Source organism: Trachurus japonicus, chromosome 4, assembly GCF_045865225.1.
Source record: "Trachurus japonicus isolate A0001 chromosome 4, Traja_1.0".
Taxonomy (NCBI): Eukaryota; Metazoa; Chordata; class Actinopteri; order Carangiformes; family Carangidae; genus Trachurus; species Trachurus japonicus.
Genome location: NC_140910.1, coordinates 17,176,267 through 17,191,756, shown reverse-complemented (window position 1 = coordinate 17,191,756; position 15,490 = coordinate 17,176,267). Strand labels below are relative to the sequence as shown.

The window sequence follows — 15,490 nt, the reverse complement described above, 5'->3', positions numbered from 1 at the left end:
TAAGATTGCTCCCACTAAAAGCAGTGCATTTATTCAAATAAAGCAACATTTTGCATTGAATTGTGTTACAGTGGAGTAAAAATTACACCATTGATTTTATATAGATAGCCCCTTTGCCAAAAAGAAAAAAAGCAAAACTGGTCTAAATGTATTGTTGTTAGCACAAAAAGTCATTGTCAAACTGCAACAATTAATCCTGAAGAAAATAAAAACCATTGAACAGAATACTGGGTGCAGTCTAAATTTCAGTACACTGTTTCAGTGCATTTGCGTTTACATTCATCAAAATATCCCAGTTTCCCACAAAATTGTCTGTGTTTTTACAGTTAGTGTGTAATTTGTCTGTTTACAGCACACATTACTGGCTGGTGAATTTGATAAGTAAAAACTGAATACTAATGAATCCAAAAGAAAATCTGCTCAATTATTTGTTCTAGCTGAAGAAGAAGGAGTAGAGTAGGTTCCTTCTATGGTGTTAAGACTCTAAAATCAACTCTGTGCTCCAGAGTAAACCACTAGCAAGCAGTTTTCCTTGGCTTTAAAAGTTCTTGAGTTCTTGATGTTGGGTGTTTCAGTCTACAGCACAGAGTTCTTATTTCTGCGGCCTATATTTCCCCGGCCTCTCTTGTTCCTCCTCCAGCACAAGCAACTGATGATGACAGTGCTGATGATGACAGTGGACACCACAGCGATGATGATGAGGGTCAAAGCATCATTAGAAACCGTCCCCTTTTCCCCTTGTCCACTGCTGGTGACTTCCTCATGCTCTGAGGTCGGTGTGACCTTGATGGCAGGTGAGGAAGTGCTTCGTCTGGCTGGAGGGGTATTGGGTTTCCTCCTCTTCTCAGTTGAAGTATACACAGGCTCCCTGGTAGTGCTGAGAGGCACCAGGTTCTCATTTGTTAGCACAGCAATTGCCTCACCATTCAGGCTGAAAGGTATATCGCACACAACAAGGGTTTGGTTGGCCTTGGATGGATACCGTATCAGCCAATCCCTTAGAGGGACAATATCCTTGTCACACCTCCAGGGGTTCTGCTGCAGAAGTATTTCATCTGCCACAGAGAGTTCATCTAGACTTTCTTGTGGCAGGTTAGGGAGGGAATTGTTTTGCAGATCTATCTGTCCTAGGTGGCTCAAACCCTGCAGAAAACCTACAGGAAGGGAGCTGATGAAGTTGTGCTCCAAAGAAATGTTGACCAGGCTGGACAAACCTTGGAAAGTCCCAGCTTGCAGGGTTGTGAGCTGATTGGTGTGAAGTGATACTTCCTCCAGCTGCTCCAAACCTCGAAACGCCCCAGTTGAAACATGACTAATCTGGTTGCGACTGAGCACCAAGAGACGCAACTTAGTCAGATTTTTGAAAGTGTCATCCTCCACACGGTTCAGCTTGTTGTCATACAGCCACAACTCCTGCAGGGCCATCGGCCCAAACACCCCGGGACTCAGACTCTCGAGCTGGTTTTCATAAAGTGACATTTGGGAAAGAAGGGGCAGGTTTAAGAAGATCCCTTGTGGAAGGGATGTAAGCCTATTATGGGAGAGGAACAGCTTCTGAAGCTTTGGAGTCTTAGAGAACAGGTCCTGGTGGAGGTGTGTGATTAGATTGTCATTTAGAGATAGTTCCTCCAGGTTTCCAAGGTCATCAAGAGTGCCCATGGGGAGTTCTTGCAGCAAATTTTTACTAAGCCGTAACATTTTCAGGTTAGAGAGACCCTTAAATGTCTCTCTAGACACTTGACTGATGTTGTTTCCAGAAAGCAAAATGGACTGTAGCTCAGTAAGAGGGTGGAAAGTTTCCACGGGTACAGAGGTGAAAAGATTCCAACTCAGGTCAAGAGATGTCAGTACTGTCAGAGTGGAAAACCACTTTGGGCGTAGAACCAGGAGTTTGTTGCCCTTCAGATGTAGAGTCTCAAGTTTCTGAAGATTTTGAAACAAGGCCTCAGGAAGATCTTGCAGTCCCGTGCCAGTTAATGCTAAAGCACCAATGTTAGGGGTGGAATCAAGTGTGCCAGGGCGAACCTCTCTCAAATCACTGTCCTTAATCACAAAGATGCTGAGGGCATTAGAGAAGTCAGTCAGATCTTCTGGCTTAAGAGAATAGATACTGGAATTGGAGAAGTAGAGGGCGATGGTAGATGAAGGCACACCTGTGGGAAATTGAGAGAGCCCACTGCAGATGGTCTTGGTCTCTTGACATTTGCACTGATCTGGACATGCCCAAACAAGAGCATTTAAGGTGCAGAGAAGTAGGAGCACATGAAGGGTCAGTGGCAGGTCCATGTTTTCCCTAGAAGAGAAAAAAAATAGATGTTTCTGTCAGATATTTCATTTTGGTCATGGGTCTTGTATCAGATTTACATGGCTAAGGACTGTTTGTTTGTTTTTTGTCTTATGCATCTCTGGTGAGTGTTCCTCAAATCTGGTATGAATACTCATGTGGCATTACTTGGATCACTTTTGGTCTTGGAGATGCTACATTTTAAAAGAAAACCTCTGTGACAAATTGTGTTAGGTAACCTCAACCACTACTGCTTTAATTATGTCTATTATATTCAAATCTGTCTTTTGCTTTGCCTGCACCTCTGTCTCTTCCTTTTTTCTAAATGCTAGCTGACCATAGGACACGATGACACCAAAAATACTGAGGGAAACTGAACCCCTCCACCTTAAACCCGAATCTATCAGGTTTAATCTATAATTTGTATTTGTTGTGTCTTTGTTGTGTTTCTTGGCTGCATGACACTCTGAGATTTGATGTTCAATAGTTGTTACGTAGTTATGTGGTCTGGTTTTTCCTCCTCCTACTGAAAACACAGCCACTAAGGGGATTCTCTCACCATAATAACTTTACTGAGGATAAATCTAATTAGTAACAGTGCAGCCAAGCTGCAGCCTCAGCATTCTTTTTTCTTTTCTTTTTTTTTAACCAAAAAGGAGACATTAGCATGAAATGATCTAGGGTCGTTGTGTTTTGCTGCCTGTGGCTTTGCATTGCCAAAAGGGCTGGCTGGTAAAACACATGTTTAGCAACTGTCTGGCATCAAAACCATTTCTTCATTATAAGTGTTCAACACCAGTTTTGGAGCTCGCATTTGCATGAAAAGTTTGCTCCGGTCTGTTTTTAGAAATAAATTAGACTATCCTCACATAATATGGCCATGGTGTTTGATTGCTAAATCAAACGAGAATAAAACAGAAAACAATCGAAATGTTATCTCTGTCTATCTCTTTATCCCAGCGTGTGAGGTTGCCTGCACATGGTTGAGGCTGTGTTCAGTAGGCTCTAAAGATAAAGCTGTGCCAGCATCATGACCTGCTTCTCCAAACAAATCCCTTTAAAGTTCTGCAGCCTCAGGTTGGCAAGCCTGTGTTGTTTCTCAGTGGCTGAGGTGTATTAGAGTGCAGGAGGAGTCTCACTGAGGAAGTAACTTTCTAAAGAGGCCAGCGTGTCCTTCAAATGAGCCCATCTTTCTTTCTTTCTTTCTTTCTTTCTTTCTTTCTTTCTTTCTTTCTTTCTTTCTTTCTTTCTTTCTTTCTTTCTTTCTAACCAACATAAATAAGATACATTCTGTTGCATAATAGTTTCTCCTCCTTTTGCCACATGTTGTGTTGAGTTATTTAGTAGTTTTTTCTAACCCTATTTCTTCTCCTTTGTGTTTACTATTACTATCAACATCCACTTGCCTTAGAAATAGCTAACATTTGTTCATAGTTGATTAGTGGGGCAATACTCAATGGTTTCATTATACTTCCCTTTTTAACTGCAGCATTAACTGTTGAGATTCAGAGTTCACATTTAAAACTGAGGGATGTGTTCCTGATAAGGGAAGTTTGAGTATCAGTTATCTGTTGAGTAATGTGCTAACTGAACACTGTACTTTGACACTGTCTCATCACACCTCTTCCTACTACTCCTTCACACAAAAGCCCTGAGAACTGTGCAGCCTATGTCCCTGTAGTGACTCCTCTACAAGTATGACTTTAATAATGTTCCCGTTTGGATGAAACCTGACGGCCAAACCATGTTTCCCCTCTGGTACATATTATAATATCCCAGTCCAACCAAAACCACTGTCTGCTCTCGACTGGGACAGTCTGGAATGGTCTGCAGCACAGTGTAATGGCTAAAGCATTTCCAGTTCACCATTAATTGCTTAGATTTTTTTTCCCCCTGTGCCGGAGCTGAAGGATCAGCACTTTGTCTGTTATGAAAACACTGAACCAGCAGAAGAGAACAGAAACTCTGTGGTTGTGCCACTGAGCATTGATTCATTTTATATATAAAGGGGTTTTGTTCACTACTTTACCTGAAACAACATTAGGACTCAAATGAAGCAAATTTTGACTTAAATCATTAACTTAATCCAGTACATACTGTATGAGGAATCCCAGCAGGCAACATTCTGCTCCTCACATGAATACACACATTTCTTCACAAAATCATCATGTTGATTGTCAGTGTACTTTCTTATAGCCTTTGAGATAAATTTCCTCGCTGAAATCTGTTAAGCAGGACAGCATGCAGGGGGAAGCATAACAGAACTTACCTCCAGTAGTAGCTGACGAATGAGTGAACACAGACAGAGAGTTGGTGTGGCTGATCTTTTATGTGCGTCCCCCCCTTCCCCTTCAGCTTCACAAATCCTCTGATGAAAGTTTCCAGCACTCTCTGAACTCTGGCAGCATCACATTTTCCTGCTCTTCATCATCACTTGATTCCCATCATCAGTCAGTTTTGGGGTTTTCTTTTCTTTCTCTTTTTTTCTTTTTTCTCTAAGCTCATGAAATGTGCAGGTTCTGTCGCTGAAGCTTTAATGGCACTGTTTCCTCTCCCCGTTTCTCCGGCTGTTCCCCCTCTGCCCCCTCTCTCATACGATCACACCCACATTTTTTTTTTTTTTTTTTTTTGAGGGGGATCAGGGAGAGGGGTAGCCCCACCCTCTGGAGCTGGATGTGTTTATGGGTGGTTCAATGCATGTTAGAGGAAGTGATATTATCTGTACTTGTTATAATTGGGTACACATGTTGTTTCCAGAAAGTGTGGTATACAGTATTTGTAGTGAAGGTTAGTGTTAGAGGGTGGGTGAGAATTCAGTTTGGTTAAAGACAATGCAGTTGTTTTTTTCCTTTTGAGCAGTTGGTTTAATGTTGTGAAATTGTTCTGTGGGTGTTCAGTGTGTCCCTTTCTATTTTTGTGGACTGTGGATCAGCTGCGCATATATTCAGTATGACGTCCCTGGTACGCGTCTGAGATTTGGGCACTTAGCCGATGAATCATGATGTTCCGACATCCGATCTGACATCCAGCACATTTTGTTTAGCCTCTATTTTGTTGCAAAAAGAGTGAGAATGAGTGTTGTGTAATTCTGGCTGAAATTGCATGATGAACCTTTCCTGTGAGCCTCTGTGTAGGCTATGACACACCATCATGAAAGTGATTAAGCAATCACTCACTCACTCTGACAAAAAAAACACACACAGAGTTGCCTCTGAAACTTTTTTTTTGTTTTTTTTTAAAGCTCTTGTGTTGTCCTGAATCTGTTTCTGTAAATGCGCAGTGATTTGGCTGTGGTGCTTAAATGTGGAATGTTGTGTTGAGCAGGGAGTGTACAACAGCTTTTGACATTCCTGTGTTGCCGTAAGTAAATCCATCTGTTTTAAAACATGACATACTCCCTCCTTACCACAGAAAGCAGATAGCGAGGGTGGAGTTAACGTAAAGACAGTCAGTTGCCACAGTTTTTGTGCTGTAAAAACAACCATATACATTTGAAGAGAAAAAAAATAACACTGCACTGCAGCTGTTCATGCCAGTGTTTTATAAACCTAGCAACCAGGGTGTTCTTCAACTGATAAAATCATCAAGTCTGTTTACAATTAAAGCTGGCATGTAATTTACTGTATAGTAACATTCACATAGTATTGCACAATGTCTATATTATACAGTAGTTTCCAGACTATATACCTATACCTATATCACTATATTATAAGTGACATATCAGAGTTATATGTTACTGACAAACGTTATCACAAAGCTCATGATTTGTGTGAGATACTGTTTAATTTGATAGAAAAAAAGATTTGCAGATACAGTAAGACATATTATTAATCACAAAACTGATGGATAAAATATGTGACAATGGAGAGACGAATAGAATGGGATATAGACAGTAATCTGGAATATGAAAAGACATTGACATTGTCATACAAAAGCATAAAAGTATTAAAGATAAATGACTGCCTTTACTTTTATTTTTGAGAAATTATGACCGTAGGTACTGTCCTTAGCTCCTCATTCACTTTAATCCCTGTACATTGGATGGGCTTTTCAGCATCAGAGAAAACTGCCACTGAAGAAGCTCCAGTGTTGCCAAGAGTTACATACTATACAAAGCCAGTTGGTTCTGTACTGATGGGTTTGTATAGATAACAGTTTGTGTTGAAGCCATTCCCCTGTGTTCTGCATGATAATACATCATAATTGTATATTTCCTCCAATAGGTTTACAGATGAATATTTATGTAAGTTAAATAAGTTACAGTCACAGACAAATAAGAAGTTTTGTCAGACGTGTGAAGTGACACTTTCCAGTGTGGCTGAATAGTGTATGTGACCCCTGCAGTTTCATTACCTCTCTCTCTCTCTCTCTCTCTCTCTCGCTCATCCTTCCACTGTGTGTATCTGTGTGTGCATGCATATATATGTGTGTTGGTGGTGGTGGTGGGGTGACACTGTTGTGTGAACTCAGTGTACTGGAAAGGACTAATCACCCGTTGTCATAGCAATGAACTTGGGTGCTGTTCACCAATTCATCCTCCTTTGTTTGCCGTTTGTGTCTAAGTCCGATCACTTCTGGTGGAATTCATGGCATCCCCTGTCATTTTGTGGAGGTTTAAAAGCTTTGAAAGGTTTTTTTTTTTTTTTTTTTTACCAGTGGTCGAACATTCTCTTTTGTTTCACCCCCAAAGAACAATGTTAAATGAGCTTATCAATCTAATGTGTAATAATCAACAACATTTTTTTACAGTTTAACCAGTTAAATTAACTGTGTCAATAATCTTCACCAAAGCTATGATGTGAAAACATTTATGTGAAAACTAGGATACGAATTCTAAAGCTGCTTTTGTCTACAGCTATATTGTATGTGATAAGGGATCTTGAATAACACTTCACAAAAAAGTGAATTATATCTGTGTACACACGCACCAGACAATTGATGTTATTCAGACTGCGTGTTTTGTACACTGATACTGTAATGAGTTGATATTCCCGGTATCCATGTGATTCATTTTTGGAAAGTACACATCTCCTTCCTTCCTATTCTAGGAAGAAATCCAGATAAGCTAATAGGTATTTTTCTCAAATGTGATTGATGCCCTATAGTAACATGAGGGTAAGGTTTCTTAAATCACAGTAGCAAAAACCTGAAAAATTTCTACAAATGACTGAGCTTTATTTACCAAACAGCAGGTACAGAATATGACCAAAAGATTTAGAGACTCCTGACTGTCTGCAGTGCACCATCATAATTATGATAACATTACTGATAACTACAGTGTAACACGTAACCAAGGCCAGATTCACAAAAAAATAGATACTAAATGTAGGCTGCCTGTAAGGATGGGAGGGTCTGAAGTAACCCCCGCTGCAGGAAATTCTGCTATATCTGATCATATGGTAGAAAAGAGAGAAAGTTGGAAAGAAGAAAATAAAGAAATGTGACATATTGTTAAAATGTATATTTTTTTCTGCAGTGTCATGCAGTTTAAAGCTTTTACCAGAAGGACATAATTCACCTTGGTTTACTACTGACTACACTGACCTGGTTTTGTTTATAATACTTAACATTTCACTCTTTATATGTTTGGCAAGCAAAAGGGCAAAAGATCGTTTTTTATAATAGATCTTAAATCCAATGATTATTAATGAATAATACCACCAGTAAATAGATTCATTGTTTAGTTGATAAGGGATTTTAAAGCAACAATCCAAAATCGAAGAGATATACACAGTAATATACTAAAATGCAAAACAAAGCAGCTTACAAATCACCTATATACAGTGTATGCTTCTTATCTTAAAATAGCCTCAGTGTTTTGTTTTTTTACAGTGGTCAATTTTTTTTTTCCAGTTCTAACTGAAAGTAACACATCAAGATAGTAAATAAATCAACATAAGACAAAGCAACAAAACAAAAGCAATCTTAACTGCAGCTTGTGGGAAAGGACAGTTAATCGTGGTTTCTCATGCACCAGGCCTGATAACTTGTTTTGTTAACCTTCATTATTCACACACTCAGCCTCTAGTATATTATCTATGGTCTTGCTGAGGCGATATATACTATACATAGTAGCAAGAATCAGGAACAGGCCCAGAGCCACAAGAAGGATATGACCGAACATGAGGAAGCCGATCTCAGCTGTATCTGAGGGAAGATACCACACATACACCCAGCTTCTGTGAAAGTTATGGTGAACATAATTAGGCCCTTGTCCAATCATCAGGACGTGATCGACATGAGCTGACTGGTGGTTAGTCTCAGTAAGGAGAGGAACCTCATCCTTACGCAAAGTGTTGCTAACAGTGAGCAGGGTTGTTGAGTGTGTTGTGCAGTCCAAGGGGGTGGGATTTGCAGTTTCAGAATTTGCTGCGATGAAGTTTCTGTGGATGATTTCTTGACTGGTGGTTGACATTGTTCCAGGTGAGGTGGGCGATCGTTGCTCGTTGCTTGTTGAAATGGTCTGGAATGGTTGTGTTGTCTCAGGCAATTCATTCTGTGTGAGAAAAATTGTGACAGTTTTAAAGTATATAAACTGTTTCATATAAAATCCATTCAATTATATCAAATCTTACCATGTTTTTTTTTGCTATCTTAAAATAGCTTCTTTTTTAAACAGTATTTTATATTTACCTTTTCATATAACTGTTTGAAAGTAAGACCTACAGACACAAAAGCTCAAGCAAAGCAAAAAAACAGTATTAATCGTATATTGATATCAGAACTATCACATGTGGCAATGGATAGTTTATCTTGTTCTCTCATGCACCAGGCCTGCTTGCATGGTTTGGCACCCTCTATTATGTTCATGTTCAGCATTTAGCAGCAATACTACTACAATAATAGTAAACATGGCAGCAAGAATGAGAAACAAGCCTACAACCACAATAAGGGTAAAACCAAATAAGTCACCTGACCAAGGTTGTATCTAAGGGCCCCTGTTGAAATTAAGGTGAACAAACTCGGGCTAAAGTGGTGCTTACAGTGAGGGTTGGTGAGGGTATTGTGGAACTCAAGGTGGTTGATTTTGCAGGTTTGCTGGTTGCTGGGACATCGACTCGTTCGGCAGGTGCTTGAGAGGTGCTTGTTGCAAGGGATGTTTGTCTTGTTGGAATGTTGAATGGTCGACTTGTCTCCTGAGTAGGAAAACTTGGGACTGTTGTAGCGTCGCAGTAGTCGAACTCCTCATCACGCAGGGAAACGATCGTACGGAGCAGTTGGAATACTGGACTATGACATATCAAATCTTCTTTGTCTGCGACCACATGCTGGTTCTGTCTTATCCATCGTGCAATACCTCTGAAACTACAACTACAATCCCAGGGGTTGTCACTCAGATTAAGGGACCTTAAAATGGTATTTGGTAGGAAAACCTCTCCTGGAAGATTCTTGAGGTGGTTATTCCTCAAGTCAATGGTTGAAATCCTTTTGAGGCCCTGAAAAATGTTTTGCGGTAAACTCTTAAGCTTATTGTCATTTAGATATAGCAAGTCCAGAGTGGGTAGTCGGGAGAAAAGCTGAGGATGTAGATAATAGAGGTTGTTAAATTTCAGTGAGAGTTTTTCAAGTTTGGGAAGACAACAGAAAAGGTCTGAAGACAACTCACTAAGTTTGTCATTTAAATGGAGGTTAAGCCTCAGCAGCCCAGACATGTTGGCAAATAAATTTCCTGGGACGGTAGTGAGATTAGTATGATACAGATAGAAGTCTCTCATTTCAGGCATGTGACCCATCAGCTCATCTGGTAGATATAGCAGTGGGTTGTTGTATAAGGTTAGCTGGCTCAGCTTGGGCATATTATAAAAACTTTTTTCTGGGATTGTCTGAAATTGGTTGGAGGACAAGGTGAGGGTCATCAGGTTTCCCAGTGACCAGAACATCTGAGGAGGGAGACTGGATATCTGATTGTGGTGGAGTTTAAGTTCTTCAAGGTTGACAAGCTCATCAAACATCCCATGTTCTAGCACCTCAAGTTCATTGTTATATATTGAGAGGGAGCGAAGTTTGGTTAAGGAGTGAAAGATGGTGGGAGGAAGCTTCTTTATGGAGTTCCTACCCAGGTTCAACAGGGTGAGGTTGGTCAGTCCGTCAAAAACATCTGTAGCAGGACTGGTCAGTTTGTTGTTGCTCAGGTCCAGATAGTCCAACCCAGCAAGTCCATCAAACATTTCCGGAGCAATGGTCTCCAATTGGTTTCCATCTAAATACAGCTGTTCCAGAGTTGTCAGAGGACTGAACACTCGAGCAGGAAGTGTGGATAGATCATTCGATGACAGCTTGACAGACAGGAGCTGTGGAGCGACAGCAAAGGCCCGGGGATGGATGGTGTGTAGATGGCTGAGAGACAGACCGAAGCGCAACAGGAACTTCTGGTTTTCCAGGGTGTGCTCATTAATGACATTAATGCTTGTTTTAATGAGCTGCAGCAGGTTTGTGTTGGAAGGCAGATCTTTTGGTATATCTGTGAGGCTAAGGCCAACGCACATGGCGCCGCCTTGAGCGTTGCACTGGCAGCTGTTTGGGCAGGTGCAGGTGAGGTGCAGCAGTGTGAAGAGGATGAGGAGGAACCACAAGGGCCCTGTACAGTTAAATTAAAGACACATTTAGTTGCATCTAATACAAATTTGAATTTCATTAGTATATCACACTACCACTCTATGTTTCATTAATATCATGCAAAATCGCAGTATATGATAATATGCTGGAGCCCACATTTTTCTTCAAATCAAATTTAATCAAATCAGTTTTAAAAGCAATTCTGGAATTCAATACTTGGCATACACTTCACCAAGAGTAGTTGCAAAAGAATAAGTTAAAATGCTCTTCTCTACCAACCTCCGACTGAAGAATCCATCTTTGGCTGTTTGATATGGCAATGATGATGATGCTCTGTGTTGCTCTTGAGGCTGGAGCGGTCTTTAAAAGCTGAGCACCCTATCCAATGCCCATCCAAACGTCATCACACCACCCATCTGTCATGTTATTCCTTCCTGTTCCATTGCCCTGCCCTGTTACTGTATATATAGAACTTATTTTAACTATGTTGATGTTAAACCTATTTCCTATACCGCTGCTCTTGCATCCTTCATTTGAATTGCCATTATTTTCCTTATATGCTAAATTTTGAGGAGTTTTGGGTTGGGAACTGTAAAGTTCATTGAATATTATGTTAGCTCAACTCTACTCTAAAAAAAACAACTTTTATAAAATGAATGACAGGAAATGAATAAGCAGCTTCCGTCTGCTAATTCATTTCCTGTGGACTTAATCTTGACAGGATGGTGTCACCCCACCCCACTTGTGCTTCGGTTTGCTGACTGGACTGAAGCAGATAATACTTTCTTCACAATATCAGTTTGAGTGTTTTTTCTCTTGTTACTGTAATGCGACACAACATTTTGATATAAAATGTAGGCTACTTCGGAATAAATGAAATTAAGCTATTAATTTACTTACTTTCAGATTTTTGTTGTCAACTAAAGCACTAGGCAGTGATAATGCTGTTCAACAACAGTCAGTACCATTTCCACAGGTTTCCAGTTCCAGTAACTATAATGGTTGTCTAAAAGCAAGTGTCAAGTGAATCAACAAGCTGAATTTTAGAGGTATAACTATTTTTTTCCTTTTTTTTAAAGAAAAAAATCAGTGACACCATAGTGACTGATGAATTGGAACATATCGCACAGAAGCAGATACAGTGCTTAATTAAATTGTTTTGTTTTTTCGTCCTTCTGTGCATGTTGTATATACAGTATGTGGATATCTTGATATGTAAGTGCATTAGGAACCCACAACAGCAAAACTGTCATTGATGCAGTGCAAAGGTCATCTCTCTGCTTTGACTGTGTTGTTTTAGACTGTGAGTGCTACACAGCGTCATATTCAGCCTGGCTTCCCAGAAGCCTGCTCTGTTCATCATCATCATCTGTATGATTCAGGTCTTTGCACAGCAGCTCCATTATTTTGACGCCTGTGATTCATTGTTGTCACCCTCCTCCAAAAGATCTAATCAGATGAACTTCACGGTGCAGAAATCAGAAACTGTTGATGCAGCACGAAATGCCACATTCCTTCACTGAGACACTTGTTTTCACTATTAAAAATGTGTAATATTCAAATTAAGAATAAAAAAGGTGCGAGGGTGAAGATTATTGATACTGTATGTCATTCAGTCATATTTTCACTATCCTCCCATGATGGGTAATGAATGCAAAAAATATGTCTTTTTCAAATCTCTATGGAGCCCATTCAATGACCAATCATTTTCAATCTTTTCCTCTCAGAAAAACAAAATCACTCCAAAAATTACAGATTTACATTATGATTTTATTATAATTTTGTAAAATTAAGGGCAGAACATTTTTAAAAGTAGCCACAGATGTTGGCACAAAAAATGTAATGCACCATTCAGCCACAAGAGAGCAACATAAACACAAGCAGTGGGTAAATGTCTGCAGCCAGACCCTCTTGTTCAGATTACAACATTTGCTGTATCCACCAGTGAGTAGCTGCCACACAGAGATGTCTCAGGGGAGCACCTTAGTGCAGTGTCAAGGTGTGGTTAATGCTGACCCAAATGGCAGACACAAAAGGTGGAGAGCAAGGAAAGGATTTATTTTAAAAAAAAAGAAAAAAAAAAAAGGTGAAACACAACACGGGGTCCAAACTCCAAGGGAAGAAAAAAACAAAGTACCAACTAAAAAGTCAACAAGTCCAGACAGGTTTACAATCAAAGTACAAAAGAAAATAAGTACAACATAAAAGAGAGAAAACCAAGAACTCACTAGGAACAGGGAACATCACATGGAACACGACAACGACAAATGAACCAACAAGAGACGGGAAACACAGACACAGGTGAGACACATGAGGTAATCAAACAGGCGGGAGAACACAGGAAGACATGACAGGAACTTCAAAGTAAAACAGGAAATAACTCAACCGCATAGAAAGAGACGCCAACACAAGACACAGGGACACAGACCATGACATGCAGTTGTTTATTGATGACATTGATTAGTTAATTACAACTCATACAGTGCGATGATATTACTGGTTTTGTGAGTCTTAAGGCTATGTAGGGCTTTGCAGCAAGATTTCACAGTGGTCCTTCTCTTGCATCCATGTCAGACACAGTATTTCCAGAAGCAAGCTGCAGGCGAAAAAAAAAGAGTGCTTGTAGCATGACCTCCGACATGCAATGTTTTTTCATAGTGTAATTGTTATGATAAATCCAGCACTGAACTCACGTTCGCCCCTCCTCTGAGCCGTGGATTTGATCTCCTTCTCCAACTCCAGGTCCTCCCTCAGTGCCCGCAGCTACAAGCAGAGATCACAGTGATTAAACACACTGAGACGTAGCCACCATTGCGTCATATTATTGAAGTGTAGCAGGTTTTCATTAATCTATGAATGAAAGTAGAATTCTTATTTTTAGACAAATTGTAACAATTTACGTACAAGCACAATGTCGTCACTGGTTTCTTGGCAAAAGCAAAATAGTTTTTGTGGCAAATTTTTTAAATATCCTTACCTCTTCTAATTCAGCTAATTTATTGGCCAGCTCAAGACCTGTCGATAGAAAAACCTGTCAATATCCAGCAAGAATGTGTTTGTGTAATTACATTTCAATTTTTGCCCCTTCATTCCTTACCTAGAGGATTGTCCTTTTGAACTGGAACTAAGCTTTTGTGTAGTAAGAGTGCTAGTATTTTGCTCTGGGCTTCTGTGTCTTCTTTGGGATTCAAAACATGGTTACCTGCACATACAAAGCACATAACAATTAAACTTTGCACCTCAAATACCTCACAAAATGGACAAAAATGATGCCATACTCATCCCATTTCACAGCCAGGCATAATCTTTTAACTTGTTACCTTCTGATGACAACAACAGCACTAATTTAAATGATTCAGTAATTGTGTGTAGCCTGCTTATAAGCCCATTTTCATTGTGTATACCTAAACAAAGACCATTTTGCACACTCACCAGGGTAAAATATGCTCCTTCCCTCTGCATTTAGCACTCCTTGCAGTAGTAACAAACCCAGGAGTCCTAAGCAGTAGTTCACAACTGGTACCCTGTCCATGGTATTTAATATGGTCCCAGACAAATGCTGTACAATGAGTTCTTCCCCAAGCAAGACAAGCAATCCACTGCCTTGGGTCCATCCACTGAATATATTTATCCTTTCAGAGGCTGGGAGGAGGGGCCAGCCAGCCCCTTGCACACTAAATCAATAGCCGGTCATCGTATAGGTTTCGTCACTAGACCACCTTCTCACAGGGCTCATGCGACGCCTGAGTGAAATACAGTGATGTGACGTTGTAGGTAAGGCCAGTAACCCTACATCACTCTGACATGAGCAAATCAAACAGAGAGAGGAGGTTATCAATCATCCTGTTGCTCATGAGAGACCACAATCAGATGTTCTTGGCAATTGCGAGTCATTTTCTTTTACATTAATTGCTTCTTTAAATAGGTACACAGGAGTGTGTTGTCTGGGTAAGGAGGGGGAAGTAAATCGATTCAACCCCTAAGTGCGTTGTAGCCGGAGATGAGCTTGGCTTCGGGGCTGATTTGGAACTGAAGGAACATCCATCACAGTGGCCAAGCCAAACCACCCAACACCTCCCAAGTCACTGTGGTCTATTTTGCGCATCAAGGAAATCACACCGCATATACCTCTGCCAGGGGAGCAAACATTGTGCTTGTGCAGTGTTAGGGAAATGAGATGGTTGGCACCTGCTGAATCTGGCTGGTCTGCTGGGCTCATAAACAGTAGACCTGTCATGAACCCTTTAGGCCTCGACTTGGGAGCCTGTTGGCATCTGGCGTTTCGCATCCAAGGGCCTTTCTCAAATTAATCACTTTAGCTACTCAGCAGTTTAGAGCACAACTCGAACAACTTGATGTAGAAACTAACAATGTGAAACAACCACAAAGAGTTGAATGTCTGTTAAGGCCGGGTATCTTGAGGATAATTTGTAGTTGTAAAACAAAATGAAAATTGTGAACAGCAACATAGTTCAAACCATTTTCAAACAATGCATGAGAGCTGTAGCACTATGGTTACAGCCTGGAGTTGTCTAGTAAGGGTGCAAATGGTAGGTCATTGGACCATCACTAACTTATCACTCAGCTTGTTCGTCCCCTTGGAATTATAAGGTTCTATCTGACATTTTTGTCAAAATTGAGTTATTGACA

The 15,490-nt window shown here is 40.3% G+C and overlaps 3 protein-coding genes across 3 annotated transcripts; all 3 read right to left on the bottom strand.

Moving 5' to 3' along the window:
* LOC146988766 (uncharacterized) lies at positions 1 to 4,584 on the bottom strand. The gene is made up of 2 exons (XM_085774422.1): positions 4,554 to 4,584; positions 1 to 2,293 (listed from the first exon to the last, which is right to left on the bottom strand). Exon 2 carries the CDS (start codon positions 2,284 to 2,286, stop codon positions 577 to 579), a length of 1,710 nt encoding a protein of 569 aa, XP_085630548.1. The 5' UTR covers positions 2,287 to 2,293; positions 4,554 to 4,584; the 3' UTR covers positions 1 to 576.
* A 3,548-nt stretch (positions 4,585 to 8,132) lies between these two features.
* Positions 8,133 to 11,138, bottom strand: LOC146988765 (uncharacterized). The gene is made up of 3 exons (XM_085775282.1): positions 11,120 to 11,138; positions 9,268 to 10,862; positions 8,133 to 8,780 (listed from the first exon to the last, which is right to left on the bottom strand). Exons 1-3 carry the CDS (start codon positions 11,136 to 11,138, stop codon positions 8,280 to 8,282), a joined length of 2,115 nt encoding a protein of 704 aa, XP_085631408.1. The 3' UTR covers positions 8,133 to 8,279.
* Positions 11,139 to 13,320: 2,182 nt separating this feature from the next.
* uts2d (urotensin 2 domain containing) lies at positions 13,321 to 14,487 on the bottom strand. Its single transcript, XM_085774441.1, has 5 exons — positions 14,273 to 14,487; positions 13,938 to 14,042; positions 13,818 to 13,855; positions 13,534 to 13,603; positions 13,321 to 13,436 (listed from the first exon to the last, which is right to left on the bottom strand). The coding sequence occupies exons 1-5, from the start codon at positions 14,370 to 14,372 to the stop codon at positions 13,411 to 13,413; spliced, it is 339 nt and encodes a 112-aa protein (XP_085630567.1). The 5' UTR covers positions 14,373 to 14,487; the 3' UTR covers positions 13,321 to 13,410.
* Positions 14,488 to 15,490: the final 1,003 nt, after the last annotated feature.

Coding starts and splice junctions, on each gene's coding strand:
- LOC146988766 (XM_085774422.1), bottom strand. CDS start 2,286: ATGGACCTGCCACTGACCCTTCATGTGCTCCTACTTCTCTGCACCTTA.
- LOC146988765 (XM_085775282.1), bottom strand. Junction 8,781..9,267: donor TACCCTCACCAACCCTCACT/GTAAGCACCACT, acceptor TTTCTCACACAG/AATGAATTGCCTGAGACAAC.
- uts2d (XM_085774441.1), bottom strand. CDS start 14,372: ATGGACAGGGTACCAGTTGTGAACTACTGCTTAGGACTCCTGGGTTTG. Junction 14,043..14,272: donor AAGGAGCATATTTTACCCTG/GTGAGTGTGCAA, acceptor TTGTATGTGCAG/GTAACCATGTTTTGAATCCC. Junction 13,437..13,533: donor GGCTCAGAGGAGGGGCGAAC/GTGAGTTCAGTG, acceptor TTTCGCCTGCAG/CTTGCTTCTGGAAATACTGT.